Source organism: Taeniopygia guttata, chromosome 2, assembly GCF_048771995.1.
Source record: "Taeniopygia guttata chromosome 2, bTaeGut7.mat, whole genome shotgun sequence".
Classification (NCBI taxonomy): Eukaryota; Metazoa; Chordata; class Aves; order Passeriformes; family Estrildidae; genus Taeniopygia; species Taeniopygia guttata.
Window position 1 is genome coordinate 28,883,511 of NC_133026.1, and position 18,461 is coordinate 28,901,971.

The 18,461-nt window shown below is 35.3% G+C and overlaps 1 protein-coding gene across 5 annotated transcripts in view; it reads right to left on the bottom strand.

The window, feature by feature from the left end:
• Nucleotides 1-699: 699 nt before the first annotated feature.
• The window catches only part of AGMO (alkylglycerol monooxygenase), a 185,292-nt gene continuing 167,530 nt past the window's right edge, over nucleotides 700-18,461 (bottom strand). For 4 of the 5 annotated variants that reach the window (XR_012054534.1, XM_072925563.1, XM_030264752.4 and 1 more), the window contains one exon: nucleotides 700-1,169. Coding sequence is in view for 3 of the 5 variants with exons in the window: in XM_072925563.1 (XP_072781664.1) it covers nucleotides 1,089-1,169 (81 nt within the window). In the remaining 2 variants the exon portion in view is untranslated. Of the gene's footprint in view, nucleotides 1,170-2,549; nucleotides 2,767-18,461 lie in introns of all 5 variants that reach the window. The other variant, XR_012054533.1, reaches the window with a different exon arrangement.

The window sequence follows — 18,461 nt, forward strand, 5'->3', positions numbered from 1 at the left end:
AATGGGTAAAAAACCAGAACACAAACTTAAACTCATTTTTAAATCCAGGTATTATTAGTTTGAAGCATCTAAGACAGACTCCATTTTTTAGCTACTTGACTTTAAGCACTTCTGAAAGGCTTGGAGCCAAAAAAAAAGTTGGATGAGTATGAGGAAAGAAAAACAACCTAGATCCAGTATTTTTGCCAGTCCTGCTGTTTGGAGACTCCCTCTACCATTTGTATTTAATTTTCCTATCTTAGTACACACCATCTTTCCAATAGCTTCTGAAAGACAAGACATGCATCTCCCCTGACATCACCCAGCAGGAAATTACAGAAATTAAGGGCCCAGCCTCGCAAATATATTGTCACGTGAGAGTCAGTGGGATACCCATGTGTAAATCCTGAGTTGATCACTGTCTAAAGTTGGCAATACAGGTGTATTCTGTAAATAACTCAGCCTAAGCTGCATGTCTGCATTATACAACGCATGCATCAGCCAATTTTATTGAAGACGTTTCAACTCATACTAGGTTGAGTTATTTTATCATGCTGTTTTTAATAATTTTCTTGCCTCAACTACTCATCCTCATGTAGCTGTCTGTTATGAACACTGAATTGGGTATGACATGGAGATTCTAGTGTAATTCAATCATTACTGAACAAATGACATTCACATATGTTTATGTTTAGCGTCAATAAAAAGACAGTCAATCACTTTATACCAGGTTACATCAGATATGATTTTAATTATTCCTCTTGTGAAAAATACTTTCACATTTCATTACTAACAAAATCACTGCAAAAATTAAATTAGTTTTACATGGTCTCGAAGAATTTGTAAACCTATGAATGCAAAAATCTATGCTGTGAATGAATATTTGATTTAAATTGGGAAGAAATTAAATATTTATTTAAAAAATCAAATAAAAATGAATATACGCCCTTAGGAATCTTTCAAACCTTCATACAAAAAACAAAAATCTCTTGTATCATAAGTGAACTGATTGCAATTCAGCATGATTCATGGTTGATTAATTCCAAGGAACTTAGAAGGTTATTCTGAAGTGCTGTTTCCATATTTAAGGTGATGGCAGCTCCGTTCTTTCAGTGGTGTTTATCCTTGAATGAAGTGATCCGCTTCATAATTTGGATTGCCCAGAATGCAGCACAGAGGGAAAACAAGACCTACAACACAGAATTTACAATGAGAATGAGAAACATTATATGAGGTTGGTTTGGGTTTTTTTGGGGTTTTTTTTTTAGTTCTATTGTTCTGAAAACATAATGAATGGGTGAAAACAGAGAACTTGAGGAAAAAAATCCAAGAATTCCAGATATACTGATAAATCCCCTTTAGAAAAAGTGAATTTCTGAAATTTTCTGAAAGAAACCTTTGTCTTTCACATAGGAAAAATTTCTCTAAATTGGAAAAAATGCAAAATTAAGGCAGTTGTTATTGGTTACTGAAGGAAGTAAATTTTTTTTCTGTGACTAAAACAAAGCAATTTGTTTATATTGAAAGGTATTTTAACAATGTAATATTTTGCTTGTTAAAAGAAACAGAAAATTTTGATAAGAAATTTTGGAGTCAGGTTGTAATAAGTATTTTTCAGGTCAATCTGCAATCTAAAGGTGCTGACTAGGAGAGCTCTAATTTTAACATTAGCGTAATTTAACATTTGACATTTAATAATGCATGGCCCAAAGGTCTACTTCTTTCATTATCTACAAAGTCACTTACTGAAGTACATGGGATCAGAATGTCCAACATAAATAATAAATTACCATAATACCCAGCAGGTACTAATTTTTCACTCAGTGAAGGCCGTGTCTGCTCTGATCCCTCTCAGAATCTTTTTGGGACAGGTACAGGCTTCATGCAATATGTTCTTTAGGTGTATACTATGCATGCTTAGTAGCTCAAGATGAAAAGAGCACAACATCGGAATAAGTAAAATTCAAATAAAATAAAATCAAAATCCCTAAATTTTCTTTCAATTTATCTGAATTGCAATTATTTTCTTTGAAGGCTTTAATTGTACTTGAGCAGAGGTAGGCTGCCTACTATGTCTAAAACCTTTGATGATGCTGTCGGCACTGCTCTTGTGGTCCTATTTGTAGGAAAGACTGATAAAGTGCTCACCAAAAGATTCATTAGAGAGAGGTTCAGACTTGAGCTATGAAATATTTAACTTCTTTTTATTTGCTTGCATTATCACAAACACCTGTAAAATACACAAAAAGCTGTATAGCTCTATTTTTACAGCTATGGAAAGGAAAGTATTTTTAAGCAGTACTGCAGTCACACGCTGCATGTTTGGTGAGATTTTTCTGTGCTGAGATACTCTGCAGAAGAAATCTAACTACAAATAACTATCTGTATTTCTGATCTGGCTGTTATGCAATTGAGATGAGTGTAAATCATGCACATAAAACAGTGACTTACATATAACATGCTCTTACTATGGAAAAATTCTCTGTCATGCTATCACCAGAAACAGAACTTATCCACTTGTCATAATTAGTACTTCTTTGACACATTAATAAACTTCTTTCATTCCTCACCTCAGAAAGATCACTCCTATTCCTGGAAGATGCATTAAATATAGAACTATTTCAATTTCAGAAGAAGCACATTTAAGCACATTTAATGACTGAGGTGCAGGGCATTTGTAGGGGATTAATGACTGGTGGGAGATGATGATCACCTGAAGAAGCACAGCCATGGGCCATTAAGCCCCAGGAAATATCCTCAGCTAAAGATGGTTATTGCTATTATAGCCTGAAAATGAACAAAATATCTCGGGTGAATTTCTCTTTTTTAAATGAAGTGATGCAGTTTCTTCGTTCTTAATTAAATTCTTCACTGTGAATTTCCTAAAGCTTGCAATCAATGCTTGTGGGGGAGTATTTCAAATTGCAGTTATTATATCCAGAATGGAAAATCACATACTGCACACTGTAGATCTGCAAAACTAGTTTGGCTTCAATTCTATAAAATATATCAGTTCTATAAAAGTATTGACTCACTGCCTATCAATGTCAGGACTGCCAGTACTTGATGGAAGTAACGCATTCAGGAAACAACAACACTGCAAGGTTCTGGGAGGTGGGGGAGCTAAGAAAAACCCAAACATCAGGATAAAAAATTAAGGGGCCACATCCTTGCTTGCATGACAGCAGTTCTGGCTGTCTGTACTGCTGTAATGCTGACCTGCCCTGAACAGAGCCAGCTGTATGGGGCTACCAAGCAGAAACTTGCTGTGTAGGTTGGAGTTCAGTTTCTTTTGATTGCTGCTACATATTTTGGAGTTACAAGGCTTGACCCACTTGAATGAATCGTGCAATCAGGTGATGTCAGGAATGGAAAGCTGAGATGATACGTGCCAGACCTCTGAGCAGACAACAGTGTGGGCAGCAGGAAGCAGCAAAAGAGCATTCCACCAGGCAAGCTGAACTATAGTTGACCAGTATTTTCCTAATGCCCTTGGGAAAACATATTTCCTGAATCCTATGTGCAGATATTTTGTACTTTCTACTCAACACTCTCACATGCAAATGGGTTAGGGTTTTTTTTTTTTGGTTGTTTGGCTTTGGGTTATTTCACTTTCTAAATTATTTTCACAGAAATACTAATTCCTTCTTATATTGTCCAAACCCACTAATATTTGTCCTTTGATAAAAATATTCACATACTGGTTTCATAGTTCATCTGGTTTTGAAATAACAAGAGAGAAGTTAGTATTATACCTTTTTCTTTTTTACACTGACCAAAGCTCCCCCACCAACAATATGACATAAGAACAATAGTTTCACTTCTGTCTTAAAATGAAAAATTACTGTGGACAGTGTTCATACATGGAAGAAGTCTAAAAGCAGGATTTCTCACAACACTATATTTAGCCAAGTTAAATGCAAACTTTTTGCCACTTTTATATAAACACTCGTTACATTTACCTGTTCAAGTAACTACAGATTAGTTATAGATTGCCCTTTAGACTGCTGGAAGAGCACAAATATTTACATTACCTCCTTTCATATAGTCAATTTCCATACAGCCCATATTCTCTCCCTGAACTGCAAAAATGCAAATAACATTATTCACAAGAACAAAGATAGCTTAATTAATGGATTGACTGCAGGACTGAGTCTGCTCTTCACAGGAAATTCCCACTGGAGCAATCGAAGTTTATTAGGCTGTAAAGTACTTTAAAATCATTAACTAAATTTAGGCACCCACTTCTGTATGATTAGCTTTGTTGCTGAACACTAATGTTGTTTTCTGCCATTTTCTCCTTTGTAATGTCTTTGTATATCTGAGATGCCTAGACATGATGTCTTTCTTTTCTCCTGCAGATTTCATCTGAATAGAATTAGAAGGCTTTAGACATCTGTCTAAAAATGTAGACAAATATCCAAAGATAGCTCTGCTTTAAGGAGGGGGAAGAGTCTTGAACCTCACCACCTCAGATCGTTTCCAACCTAAACCATTCAGTGGTTCTCTGACATTTCTCAGATTCTGCCCAGACATATTTGCTCCAAATTTTGCTGCAGAGACAATCTGCAACGGTTACTCACAAACTTCTGGGGTACAACATCATATGAATGGCCACACTTATTATATTGAATTTTCTGAACACCTCTGTGCTGGATAAAGCATTCTTAGCTCTGGAGAGGGCTCAGGAAGATCAGCACATCCATATATTTCATTAGGTTTGCTGTTCACATCATAAAGTGGACCTGGTACTAATAAATGTGATAAACAATTAGTCCTCTCTATGTGATGCTGAGCATTGTCAGTGTAATGTTAGAGTAGTTTAACTGATACTAAACATGATTAAGGCTCTTTTTATGATCTTTATACACAAACTTGGACATAGCTTCTTCACAGGTACAAGACAACTTCATACCATCAACAGTAATGATAATGTAATTTTTAGACTTTGTCTGAGACTCTGTCTGGACTGTGTCTGGGTAATGTCACTGTCCTTTCAAACTAAAAATGAAGATAATAAAATGATACAAAGGCTGAAAAATTGCTAATAATAATTACAAAATGATTGAACAAACTACTCTTGATTTCACAAGTACCCAAATGACACATTTTTCACCAAAACCACATTTTTTCCCTGTTTCTCTACAGATGACTGTTACAGGTGCTGAAATACAGAGAAGAGATAGAAAAATTATGTCTTATAAGTGGGGGAAGGTGTTTACTATTTCTGGAAGTCAGGACTTGGATAACAAATGCATGTATCTTCATTCTCAGTACAATGTTTGGAGACGAGCAGTCTGAGGCTAGTAGAGAAATACCATAACATTAGCAGCAAATCCAGAGATCACTAATCTTGTACAGTGCACAGACCAAGACTGCACTTTTAAAAAAGTTGCAATAACAATAGATGGAAAGAGAAGCTACGAAACAGGAAGGTTCCTCTTCTGTGTGATGACTCCCTTAAACTTCAAAATAATATGCAGAAGAAAGTGGGAAGCCAGGTTTTTTTGGGGGGTTTTTTGGGTTTTTTTTCAGGAACTGTGGCTACAAAGGAACTAATAGTGGCTTCACAGCTTTTTTTCAAGATTTTCGTAAAAGCATCAGATGTGTGGAAATCCTCCATAAGGGTCGATGACACACCTTCAGACCACTGGTGCAGCAGGTCTCACAGACCCAGCATGCCCCTGACCTAGAACAAGGTGCATATCTGATGTCCCTGCTCACTGCAGGGAAGGTGGAACCAGACTATCTCTAGAGGTCCCTTCCAAGCCTAACTATTCTATAACTCCATGATTAACACTCTGCTGGCACACACAGGATTTGGCCAAGTATCTTCAACACCCTTAAAACATATTGATAGTTCAGTCAGAGTGGTTTGTTCTTTTATGACATATCTCATTGGTTTTATACTTCACTATAAACAAATAATGAGAAAACAATAGGGAAGAGATATATGCACCATGGTTTTATTCTGTTAAATGTTTTAAACATTCCTTCTTTTATTAAAATATAGTTTGAAACTCTAAAGCTAGATAATGCAAAAAAACATAGGCTGCAAAAGCCCAAATACCTTAAAAGGCTTATATTACCTACCCAGAAAAGACAAAGAAAGATCTGGAGAAAGAGTATCTATTTCTCAGTTGCTTTCACAGCTGGACATATCCCCAGTATGAAATCAAATGCACTGCAGAGATGCCTGAGCTAGCAAGCACATAAGCTGCTAAATCTCAGCACAGCACAAGCTTGACTCTGTCTTTCCTGGCATTGCACGCAAGCTAGTAAGTCACATTCCTCAGTTAAATACGTGGGGATTTTTACACAGGTCGTGCTATTGCAGTTATATTTAGACCTAAAATGGCTTATGTGCAAGCAGCATGTTATCTGGCATCATGTCTTTCACTCAGGAGAAGCCAGTACACTGCCTCTCAAATCACTTGTGTAGATAAATGTATCCTGTTGAACTGTTACCTACGATTTACTTTCTCTCTTGAGTCACAGAATAATTCACAACTTAAGCACCAGGATTAGGAAGATTTTACCTCATTCCCCAAAAGACAAAAATAGTTACTGAAGTGGGAAGCCTTCCTGTCAGTCATATGAATAGGAATTCCAAAATATGTTAATAATTATTAAATCTTCACCTTGTGATGAGCTAATGCAACCTAGAGACAGCATCAATACTCATTGACATGAATATAAACTCTGTATCGCTTCAGTATCAAATTTGTCTTATAGTCTTTTATTGAAACATCTGAGAATAGTTTCCACAGTGTTACCTGATTCCATCTATAAATTTCTTGATCATCCTAAAATGTTTATCTATTTCAAGTTAACCTCAAAGTAAAACCATTCTAAAGAGAAAAATCCTTTTTATAATTTAAAAACATTTAAGAATAACTTCTGAACCAAGCCTGTTTGATAGTTTTGCAATTAATTTCAAAAAATGTAATTTAGTCTTTAGAACATATCTGTCATCACCTGAGCTTAAAAATTTCATAAAACCCGTGAACAAAATTTACAATTTTGAATTTGAAATTCTAGAGTACAACAATATTTTAGAGTTTCTTTCATATTGCTTTAGTTTTATTTCTGACAAAACAGCTCTGAGAAACAATTTCAAAGATCAACAGTTTCAGAAGACTTTAATTCTGAATGTCACCTTTACTATTTTAAATGTTATGAAATTTTTCAGCCTCAATTTAGTCCCAAATTTGAGAAACAAGAGCCATGGAAATTTTCTCAATTATTTTATGAGATCAACAATTAAATTAACAATAAATCAACAATTAAAAATAAGGCTTTCAGAGAAGTTAACAAAACTGATGGCAAAACACAATGAAAAACTCAGCCAATCAATAAACATACCTGTTTAAGCAGTTGCAGGCTAACAGGCCAAATGAGATTGAGAGAGTTATTGAGTCATTCATTGCAGAAATGAAAATATGCGAGATAGTCATGTCTTAGTTTGGCTAAAGTTGTTGAATTTATTATCTTTGACATTTAAACAGGAATTGTATGTATTGAGATGAAACATCTAATTTACTTTCACACCTGCCAGCAGCTGTAGCATAATTGCATACACCCCACTCCACAACTTCTGGCTCAAACATAACTTGTAGGGTTAGACAGACATCTGCAAAGAAGTATTTCACTTCACAATACATTATTTAATTTATATGTAAAGAACAGTTTAATCTTCCTTATTGAAAAAAAATAAAGCTCATTTTACTTTAACTGATAGATTACTGCACAGATCTTACATTTATCAAATTTATAATGTTCTCTTAGGCTTAAATAATTGAATGCTTTTAAATTCAGTATTCTAAGTGAGAAAGGCTGTACATATGTAAAAGAGTAAGGGTACAGTTTTTCTATGGTCATGGCTGTAAGCAATGTTTAGATACCCTACTGCTTAATCCTGCTTTGAAGAAAGTTTAATTTAAAAGACAGGACAAATTCATCTAAAGGAGCAATGCAGAAGGGAGCTCTCCTTTATGCTTTCCTTTGAAAATACTGGAAAATCACAGCTACAGGGAAAAAAGGTAGTTTGAACATGGAAGAAAAATTGCTAAAGATAACATTTCAGAATTTGGACAAGATAGTACCTAGCTGTGAAATATTTTCCAAAGAGGCATCTATTTACATATTCCAATCTCTTCAATCCTTTAATTTTTATTTCATTTTAATACAATACTATACTGAAGCAATGCAGTGCCCAATCTCTCCATCATTAGCAGGCATAAAATATTCTTCGTTTCTATATGGATGCCTTCATTTCAGAGTGCAGCTCTAGTGCATAACCACCCTGGCAGGTAGTGAAGAGAACCAAAAGCATCTGAACAGAGGTGCTGCAAAGTGATCTCCACTCACTGGTATACTAAATATCCTCTTGAGAGAAGGTGGACTAGCTATGAGTTCCAAAATGGAAATTTTTCCATTGTATGTGGGGAAAAATATTAAAAAAGTAATCCCAGCCTTTAAGTATAACCCACAGACATTAGATCACTGATGGGAAAAACTTAGCTGCAGATGTTGAAAAGACGTGATGGGGAAAAGCTGGCTACTGTGACTAATGGCAAATGTGAAAGAAAGGATTAGGAATGTGCAGAGAGGGATAAAACAATTGAGTGACAAGCAGAAGGGATTTCCAGAACAGTGAACAAACATCAGAAAAGTATTCTAGACAGACAGGGGAAGATCAAGGCTAAAAGTCACTGTAGATGAAGATTGCTCTTAAAGCCAACATGTCATAAGGAGAAATGATTCCTTTAATTGAAAAATGAAGGACACAGAAGGTTGTCCTCAGCATTAAAAAAATCAAACCAAATCAACCAGTTTCTGAATGAAGGAAATGGGTCAAAATTCATTGATACCATAAAGGAAAAAGCTTGCCATGGAAGACATGTGCCCACGTTAAAGGTGGAACACAGCGATCCTGCTGGCCAGCCTTCTTTTGAGGCCAAAGGCAGTAAACTGTGGCTGTTTTAAGTTTTTAAGTTCACAGAGAAGGAAAATATGCTGAGATTGATCCAGCCCTCTGTCCATTCCTTTACATGGAAAAGTAGATTCCTGGCTGTTGGTGTCTCTCTTCCCTGCTCTCAAGGCTCTTCCTGTGGTGTCATTTGTTGCTTCTATTCTTGCCTGGGGAGACTCCCATTTATTCCAAAAACTCATAATCTTTCAATTATATAAAATAAGTTGTTATTGACATTAACCACAGATGCATTCAGATGAGCTAAATCATTCATATTCCCACTTACTATGTCAAGCCAATATAGCTGTATTGTTTAATTAGAGAAAAAAAGCCTCATGGAAGTAATCTATGTGGCTTTTTAACAGGAAAACTAGGGGACTGTGGTCCAAATGAAACTTCTGTATGGAGGTGCAGAACTGAGTTGGAGCAGAAACACCCAGAAAGGAAGAATTAAAGATTAAAGATTGTATCACAGAATGGAAAAAGCAGACACTTATACCGTAACAGTTCTAAAATATAAAAACAAAACAAAACAAAAATTTAAATATCTCTCTCTTTTCCTGGAAAATGTGAGATTCCCAATAGTTTTTAAAAAATCTGGAGATGCTGAAGAAAACATGTAACTGAGTAGAGATGGGAGATACTCTACAGGAGATACTCTGGTTTCTCTAGAGAGAAACCAAATACACAAATATCCTGTGAGGAATAATCATTAAGGAGGAGTATATAAGAAACAAAATTGGAGTTAGAGTAGTACACAAACAAAACACGTCTCAAACTAAAATGCAGATACAAAAAGATGCCAGTTATATATTAACGGAAGCATTCATATGTAACTATTATATGACATATTATATATGGTACTATGTTATATTATATTTTATATATGAATTATATAAAAAAAAACATTTAATGTATTGATTTAGCCAACTGAAAGGAGGTGAAGTCTTTAGGGAGACACAGAAAAGTTGGATATAGCCATGAAGTAGACTACAAGAACTATAGAAAGGTTTAGAAAAATGGACCTGTAGGAAAGCTTGAAGCAATTCTGCTGTGTATTCTTGAGAAAACAAACAAACAAAAATACTCAGGAGGGGAGTAAGATCAATCTTTTGACATGTAAAAGACTAATTAAAAAAGAAATGATGATAAATTAGTGCTTAAGTTAATGGAAGCAAAACCCAAGCCTTTTCTAATTAAAATTTTCATTCTATAATGGGCGGTTTAAGGATGGTATAGCATTGGAATCAGCTATGTCTGGAAGTTGGTCTGTAAATTTTTAGACAAGCATGTGTCTGTGTGTAGCTGTACTTGATCTTTCTCCAGTGCAGCATCTCTGCCAGTTTGGTATTTCTGTTTATTCACAATGAATACAAAAGCACTCTCCACCTCTAAATAACTTTTTTTCAGATCTACTTTGCCAACAGTGGTTAATGAAGTTATGTCTGCTTAGCACAGGGAGCAATCATGACTTAGCAACTATTTTAAAATTTGCAATAACCAACCTTGTGCAAGACTTCACCAATTTCAGTCTCAGGTGTGGTTGGCACCTTAGTAGAAGTATGAAAAGCAGAACCTGATGTTTCTTTCCACCACCGCCCTCCCCACTCATTTTCTGGCATTGAATGTGCCTGAACCTGCTTCCCATCAGAGAAGTCACAGGACTGTTACATTCAGAGATCAGCTTGCATTGTCTCTTCAGACAATAGCTGCAAAGACTGATGGCAGAAGCATGAGCTAATTCACTCCTGTTTTACACTCAGCATACTCCACACTAAAGCCACAGGACTGCATAGTCAAAATCATTTGCCTTTAAGACTGAAAGAGTAATCAAGCAGTTATGGTAAAAGCCTGGAATGCTGGGCTATCCAATCTGCATACTTTGCCATAGATTACGCAGCATAGACAAAAACAATTAGTCTTTGTAGTTCCTTAGCTGCAAACAAAAGGGTGACTCTGTTTCCCCAAAAAAAGATTTACTTTCCAATCTCTGTTTTACTAAAATCCAAGATAGTTTCATTTACTACAGCAATTTCTGAGAAGAAAAAGACATTTCAAAAAGACATGGATTTGGCCTTCTGTGTTTTTATTACAACCCTCCTGTCAATAATTATGAATCATTTTTTTTATTATTAAATTTTTTTATCTCAACAACAATGTACTTGGATAAATACAACAGACATCCTTAAAAATCAGATAATTGCATGCATTTCTTATGTCGCTCCATTTATTTAGCAATCTTAGTTCCATAAATTATGGCACTCATCACATGAAGAGCTAAAAATGGTGTGAGAATTTGTTTCAGTCTCATGATTATATTGGTTTTAAAAAGTCACAAATCACAGTAATATGAACAATGGCAGAATGTTGGAAAAAAATACCAATCCAGGCTTCAGTTTTATAGCAACATACCTTTTTCTAGTTCTAAGTTTTTGGGGTTTTGTTTTGGGGTTTCTCCCCCCCCTACATTGAACCCTACATTAAAAAGTATGTTGAGCCCTGAATAAGCTCATCTTGGAAAGGTTATTTGGTATTGTTGTCTTTGTATGTCAAAGGGAGGACTGAAGTCTCAACAATTGTTAACCTCTCCCATGGTGAGCTAATAAAAGGTCAGAGACCCACATGTGGCTTGCAGCCTGGGGAATTTCTCTCAGAGTTCTGCCAGGGATGGGACTGCCTGAATGATTTCTCTCATAAGTTTTAAGCCATAAACTGCATCCTACTTGGCTTGCTGTGCCAAAACTGGACCCAAGGGTATCCAGAGTCTTTGCTGATGGGAAAAAATGAGTGCTTCCTATGGAAGCCACAGATGTTTTCCTGAGAGAGAGAGACAGAGAGAGCACAGATGCTCAAGTATTTTTCTACTTTTCCATTTCTGACTACCTGTGCTGGCAGTAGTTCCAAGAAAGGGGAAAGACAGAGGCAGGCATCCAGCTGCATTCAATAAACCTTGGCAGCACAGGTATGGATTACCTAAACACTAGAAGTGTTCAAAACAATTTTTTTTCCTGTATTTCAAACTATGAAAATGTGAAAGCATGTACTAGTGCTTCTTATCTCCCCATTTTGAGCAGAAATTTAGTGATCAGGATAATTATCCTATATAGAAAGCAGAGAATTTTTAACTGTTGAAAAGATATCACTCATAGAAGGGGATGGCTGTATGAATATAAATATATACATGATAGACATTCAACAAGATATATAAAATTTGTATATCCTACACATTTTCTAGAAAGATTTGTTTCTTCCATCAGACAATAGGCTGATTGTCACAATATGGATTTGATTTTGCATTGTGGGGCCACAGTTATCCCCAGTATAACTCTGAAGTCAAAGAAAACACTCATGCAAAGTTATAATATAAATTGATTTGACCCAGAATTGTATTTACATCAGCTACCTCACAAATTTCATTTAAGTTAAATTACATTAGGATGAGGCTTACAATACTGTTTAGCAACTGTTTAGTAATTATTCATACCTGCCATTTTTTTGCCTATACATACTGATGTCCAAAGATCCTTTAATGGATACACTTGATCAAAAGCCTGTTTCTGTTCTGGACAGGTTACATAGATGGTTTGAAATCTTTATACTGCCACTGTTTAACATTTTCCTCCAGTTCTACCTTTTGAAAGATTACATAAGTATTTCTTCAATGGGATTAATTAGTCCAGTTAAAACACAGTAAATAAGTGGAACTAGTAAGTGGAAACTGAATAGCAGATAGCTATAGCTGATAAGTAAACAGCAGAACAGCACATATGTAAAACTGCAAACCCGTGGTTTTAATGGTTATTCGTTGCTCAATTAATCAGCAGAAGCACTCTGAGTTAAGATTACAGCTCACTAGTTTATTTGCTTATTCTAAGGACAGCTCTATCCATCTCATTCATACTTGCACCTGTTTGCTACCTGCAGTCAGTGCCTGCCCCTCCTGTTACAGCCTTTTTTCCTATGAAATGGAAAAAAATCTATCAACAAGGGAAGTAAGCAGATGAATACTGGTGTCTGCAAAATCTTTGGGAAAGTGCTTTGGGAAAGAGTAGCTCTATAAAAGTACTAATTTTCTCAAAAGACAATCAAAAGGACATTCTCTCCACAAAAATGAACTCTCTCCATCTGAATGATGTTCACACATCAGCCACTGACCAGTTTTACTCAGAGCAATCCCTCTCCACCAATTACTTATCAAGACCTTTCACTTACATTTAATTCCCCAAATTTTTTGGGTTTTATGTCTTGATTGCTACCTAGACACCAGACACCTTTTTCTACATCAGCTCAGGGATCAAAATACATTGCAATGTTCTTGCTCTAAAAGACAAGCTGCTCTCCTAGCCAGTACAGACCAATAGCTTTGGCTTGACAGTTTCCACAAAGGTTTTGTTGTTGGGTGTCTGAGTGCTCCTTCAAACCAGAGAAGCTTTAAAGCTGGTGAAGCCAAGTCCATCATGGAAGATAAAATATTTCTAAAGGATAAGGATAAGAAGTTAGATCTTCTCTAGGTGGTGAACTCGTAGCTTAGCCATATAACTTCTGTTCCCCTCCTAAGAGATAGAAACCACAAGCAAGAGGATCATGTACAAATCCTTCTAAGAAAGAATGAGAGGAAGAAAGTGGTTTCACTTGGCCAAGCCATGAGAAGTCAGCAAATCAGCTGTTAAGAAAGTCACCAATTCAGAAAAAGAACTACTGTATCTAAGCTGCACCTTCCCTAAAACTCTTCAAACAGGGAAAGGTGTTATGGGAATTTTGCTCCCTGTATTATACACTAGAGTTTGATTCTACCATGTCTCAGTCCTTTGCAACTCATGTATTGCACTTCCAAAAGCATCAGTGCCTGACCTTCCTGCTTTCTTGTTCCATTATTTCTAAAATAGAAACTAATAGAAACTAATGCTCTAGAAGCTAAAAAGTGATCAATTTTTTCTCCAAAATAATTGACAGAGGTCTTTAAAAAGTCAGGTGTCAGGATAAAGCATCCCTTTGCAAAATAAAAATCAATCCCTGACTACCTATTTAAATGTAAGAATGAAACAATTTAAAATTGTTCATTATGAATCAAAGAGGTTTTTCCGAGGACTAATTAATCTAGGTAATATGTTTATCTCTAGTTTTAGTTTAATTATTTGAACTATTTTGCTGTGCTAGCTATTTTAATTTTTTTCTACTCCTAAACTCATTCATAATGAATCTTTTCATATTTAGTGAAATTATCCCTTTTTTACATCCTTTAAACTCTCTCAGCATAGAAGCTTTTTGCAGTTACATATCAGCTATGTCATTTTTTCAGCTGTACTGTGAAAACACACTGCTTTTTTTCTATTTTGTGTAAGCCTGCATACTTAAATACTGAATCATACAGAAATATGGAAAACAAGTGCATTATCATAATAGTTAGAGTAAGAGAATGAAAGGAAACAGGATTACAAAAGTGTAGACACAGTTCTGACAATTTCATATATATATATATATATGTGTGTGATATAAGAACTAATCTTACAGCCCTTACAAAATAATCTTACAGAAATCTATAGGACACATGTTAAAAATACAGCATTAAGCCTGAATATCTCAAAGAAATCCTTTTTTTTAGCAATGAGAACAAAAAATACACCTTAAAAAATTATGTCCAAATGAATAGAATAGCTCAGCAATAAGATAATCTTACAGAATAATCATAGGTGCATCTGTAGTGACGACAGGTAATAGAATCTGAGGAGAGACTAGTACAGACAACTTGGAATATGGCTTTGAGTCTTACAAAAGACTCAAGAAAAGAAAATACTGTCAGATACCACAAAATTAGTCTATCTAAGTTACTACTGATATCATAATGACACCATCAGAGAACAGCTCCTTTATTTTTGAATAAAGGAGAAGCTAACTGGTTAAAAAAGTTACTCAAAAGCACCTCCACCTGCCACCAGCCAGAGAAAAAGAAATGAGTAAGCCACCTATAGATTCAAAAAAGCTTATTGTACCCTACAGTTTTATGTAAATGCATTTAGGAACAGAGACAAAAGTGAAGAAGAATCAAACAGGTCTGAACACAAACACTGTGTTTCTGAATCGACAACCATGAGTTTTTAATAATAAACTCACACAATTATCTAATTAGATGCAAGAAATAGCAAGCAGGCAAACCACTCTACCAGTGCTCACTCAAATAAAGTTCTGAATTCAAGGAATCTTGGTTGCCATACAGAGGAAAGAGAAGACCTGCAATGTGCCCTTGCCAGGGCCAACATATGGTGGAAGAAGCACCATTCAGAAAGAACCAACTCTTGTCTCACAAATGAAGAGCAGCACAAGGAAGCTTATTTACTTGTATTGAGTCAGCAACATCTTAATGTTAAAGAGATAACAAAAAGCTAACAGGTCAGCAACATCTGCGTGTTGGTATAAAACCTCTGTTAAGCTTAGAGAAGTTAAAAAGATAAGGGAGACATGACAAATAAACATATAAAGTGCACTTGTCTCTTGGGACACATGACAAACATATAAAGTCCACTTGCCTCTTCCCCAGAACAGCAGCTGAACTCTCATAACTTCATTTTTGCTGCTCTCCTAAGGAAAATGCTCCTCAAACACTGATGGTTATGTCTCCCATCATAGTTGTCTCTTTTTTATTTTTTCTTTCCATTGTTACACTTGACATCTTGCTCTTGAACCAAAAATTTCACCAGCAACAACCTTAAAATAAACAATAACCCCCTGCTGGTTTTAGTTCCATTACCTATATCAATTCCACAATAAGAAACACAAATGTACAGGAGTTTAATGAGATAAGGATATCAGAAACATGGCAGGTGGAACTTTTGGAAACAAGTTTGGTTCCTAAAGTGGTAAGAAAACACACAAATATTTTGAAAGGCCTACAGAACACAACAGAAGCTAAAATATTTCCTCAAGTACCGTGCTAAACTTTAGTCTGTAATAAAATCACAAAATCTACAACACTTATATACAACAGAAAGATCAGGGAAGCCATGGTAACACTCAAAGAAGTATATATACAATGGGATTACAGTTCCTAAAATTCATGGGTATATAAACCAGCTTTTCTCTTTATTTTCTTGCTATAATCTAATAACATACTGCTAAACAGAACTATACTTTCCACATCAGAGTTTCTGAAGTGACTAATGTAACCTAGAGTGTGCCTTGGAATTTTCTGGAAGGAATGTGTTCTAAATTACACAGCATTATAGTTGAATTTTGTCTTTTTTTATCTGCATAAATTAATTACCCCTTGGAGCATTTGTGTGGTTTCTGTAAATAATTGTGTGGCCTGGTAATCTGTCTCAAAAGATTTCTTGTGTATGTTTATGGAATGTTTAGCTGAAGTAGCACTCATATTAATGAATGCAGGAAAAAAAAAAAAGAAAACAAAACAATAAGAAATGTCAATAACATTTCCTTTAAAGGTTTTCTACATAGATAGAATAAAAGTGTGGCACAAAACTACAAATGAAAGTGAAATACAAATGAATTGACATAAACAAGTCCAATATACCAAGAAAAATGAAATGCATGTAATAAACTTCAGCTATAAATCCTAAATTTTGTAATTTGGCAGAAAAAAAAACCCCAAACAAAACAAAAAACCAAAACAATGCATCTCCAAATCAGAAAAGTGGAGGTTTATCAATATTAACCATCTGAGGGGCCAATTCAAACAAGCCACTCAGGTATTTGTTCCTTTCATGCAATAACTCAGTAGTGCTGTTCAAATAGATAGTGGATCAGGTTGAAAAAATATTCTTTAAGAAATTGGAGACACATTCATAAAACTCCTGAAGATGCTTTCTTTCTGAAAAAAGTTTACAAGTGGCTTCAAATCGGTGCACCTATCAAGTAAAGTCTCATTGAGATGATCTAACCCCTTTGAAGTTCTTTTCTCTGACCAACCAATCTACCAGGCTGGTATGTTAAGGAATAGAAACAGAGACATTATGCAAAAGTTAATCACTTTTGTACATAAACACAAAAATAACAGTAATTTAAGTAATCCATTCCTGTAGGTTGGCACCAGGAGCATGTTTTCATTTTTGTTTGCTGTTGCAATATCTCTGTAGCAAGTATAGAGAAAAATCTCATTCAAAGCTTTCAAGTAACTTAGGGTCGAGTTTTTGTTTCCTTACTAAGACTTTGGATTTGGCTTTCCTGCAAGTTAAAGATCATGAACATGAAACATCACCAGTTAGACAGGAAACACCACAGGTTAGACCTTTTTGATAAATAAATTATTTGCAATATATATACACACTGAATTTCGTTGTCTGAAAATCTCAAGTTTTAAACATATTAGGTGCCTTTTATTTCTTGATAGATAATATTTTTAAATCACCTAGAAGTTCTATCTTCCTCTGTTATAATTATAAACACAAATTTTTAACTCTGTAAAATTGGTATAAATAACATTAAATCATAGAAAGTAATATTTCATATGAATTCCACAAGGAATACGTGGCTACCAATATTCATGACTCCAGAGAATGAAGCACCAATAATAAAGATCAAAGTTACTAATTTTAGTGACTTTAAAATGTTGTGCATTAATTTTTTTTTTTACATTTATATCTGAATCTTCTAATCTTAGTAACTAACAGTGTTAATGGAATTACATGGACCAAATGTACCCCTTTTGTTTTTGTGCCCAGTTGTTATTTAAGTGAACTTATCAGTCCTGTCCAAATGATGGATAATTTACATTAAACACAAATAAAATGACCAATTCGGTAATCTAAACTTTAGATCCTCACAGTTCAGTATTTCCAAGCTGTCCCTGTGACCTGTTAGCTTGTCTGCATTGCCACCTGGAGGGCTCTCGGCAAAGTCAGGTCCAATTCCTCGGCTGAGATTTGGGGATGAGACTCCAGGATTTCAAGCAGCCTCTGGTGCTGCAGGGGGAGACCCACTGTGGTTCCACTGCCCCCCACAAGCCCTGGAAAGTGCCAAGACAGCCTGGAAAATGTCTAGAAGCCTAACCAGGTGTTTGGTAATTAATGCAAATAGGAGACAGACTTCCCTAACTTCCCCTTCCCTCCACACTGCCTTGTACATTAGTACAAATGATTAAATTAGTTGTCTTAATCATGAAGGTCTGACACTGACTCAGTTAGAAACCACATATGAGAAGCTGAGGAAATGAGACTACATCTCCCTGAAAGCCAAAAGCAAAATTAAGAATTTTAATTCTCCAGTTTATTTGCGCTACCTAAAATTGTGGCAAATAATTAGGAAAAAAGTCAGTCAAGAAACTTGGACAATTAAAAAAAAAAGACAAACCAAAAAAATCCTACTGATTAAATATTGTAAATGGTACCTACAAGACATCATATTTGGGAAGCAAAATAAGATTATGCTATGTTGAATGACTATAAAGACAAGTCCTTTAAAACAACCAGAGATAGAAAACTGGTTTTAAAATAATGGAAACACAGTAACTCTGTAGAAAATGAGAGTATGTGATAGCAAGAAAAATAACTATTTTCTC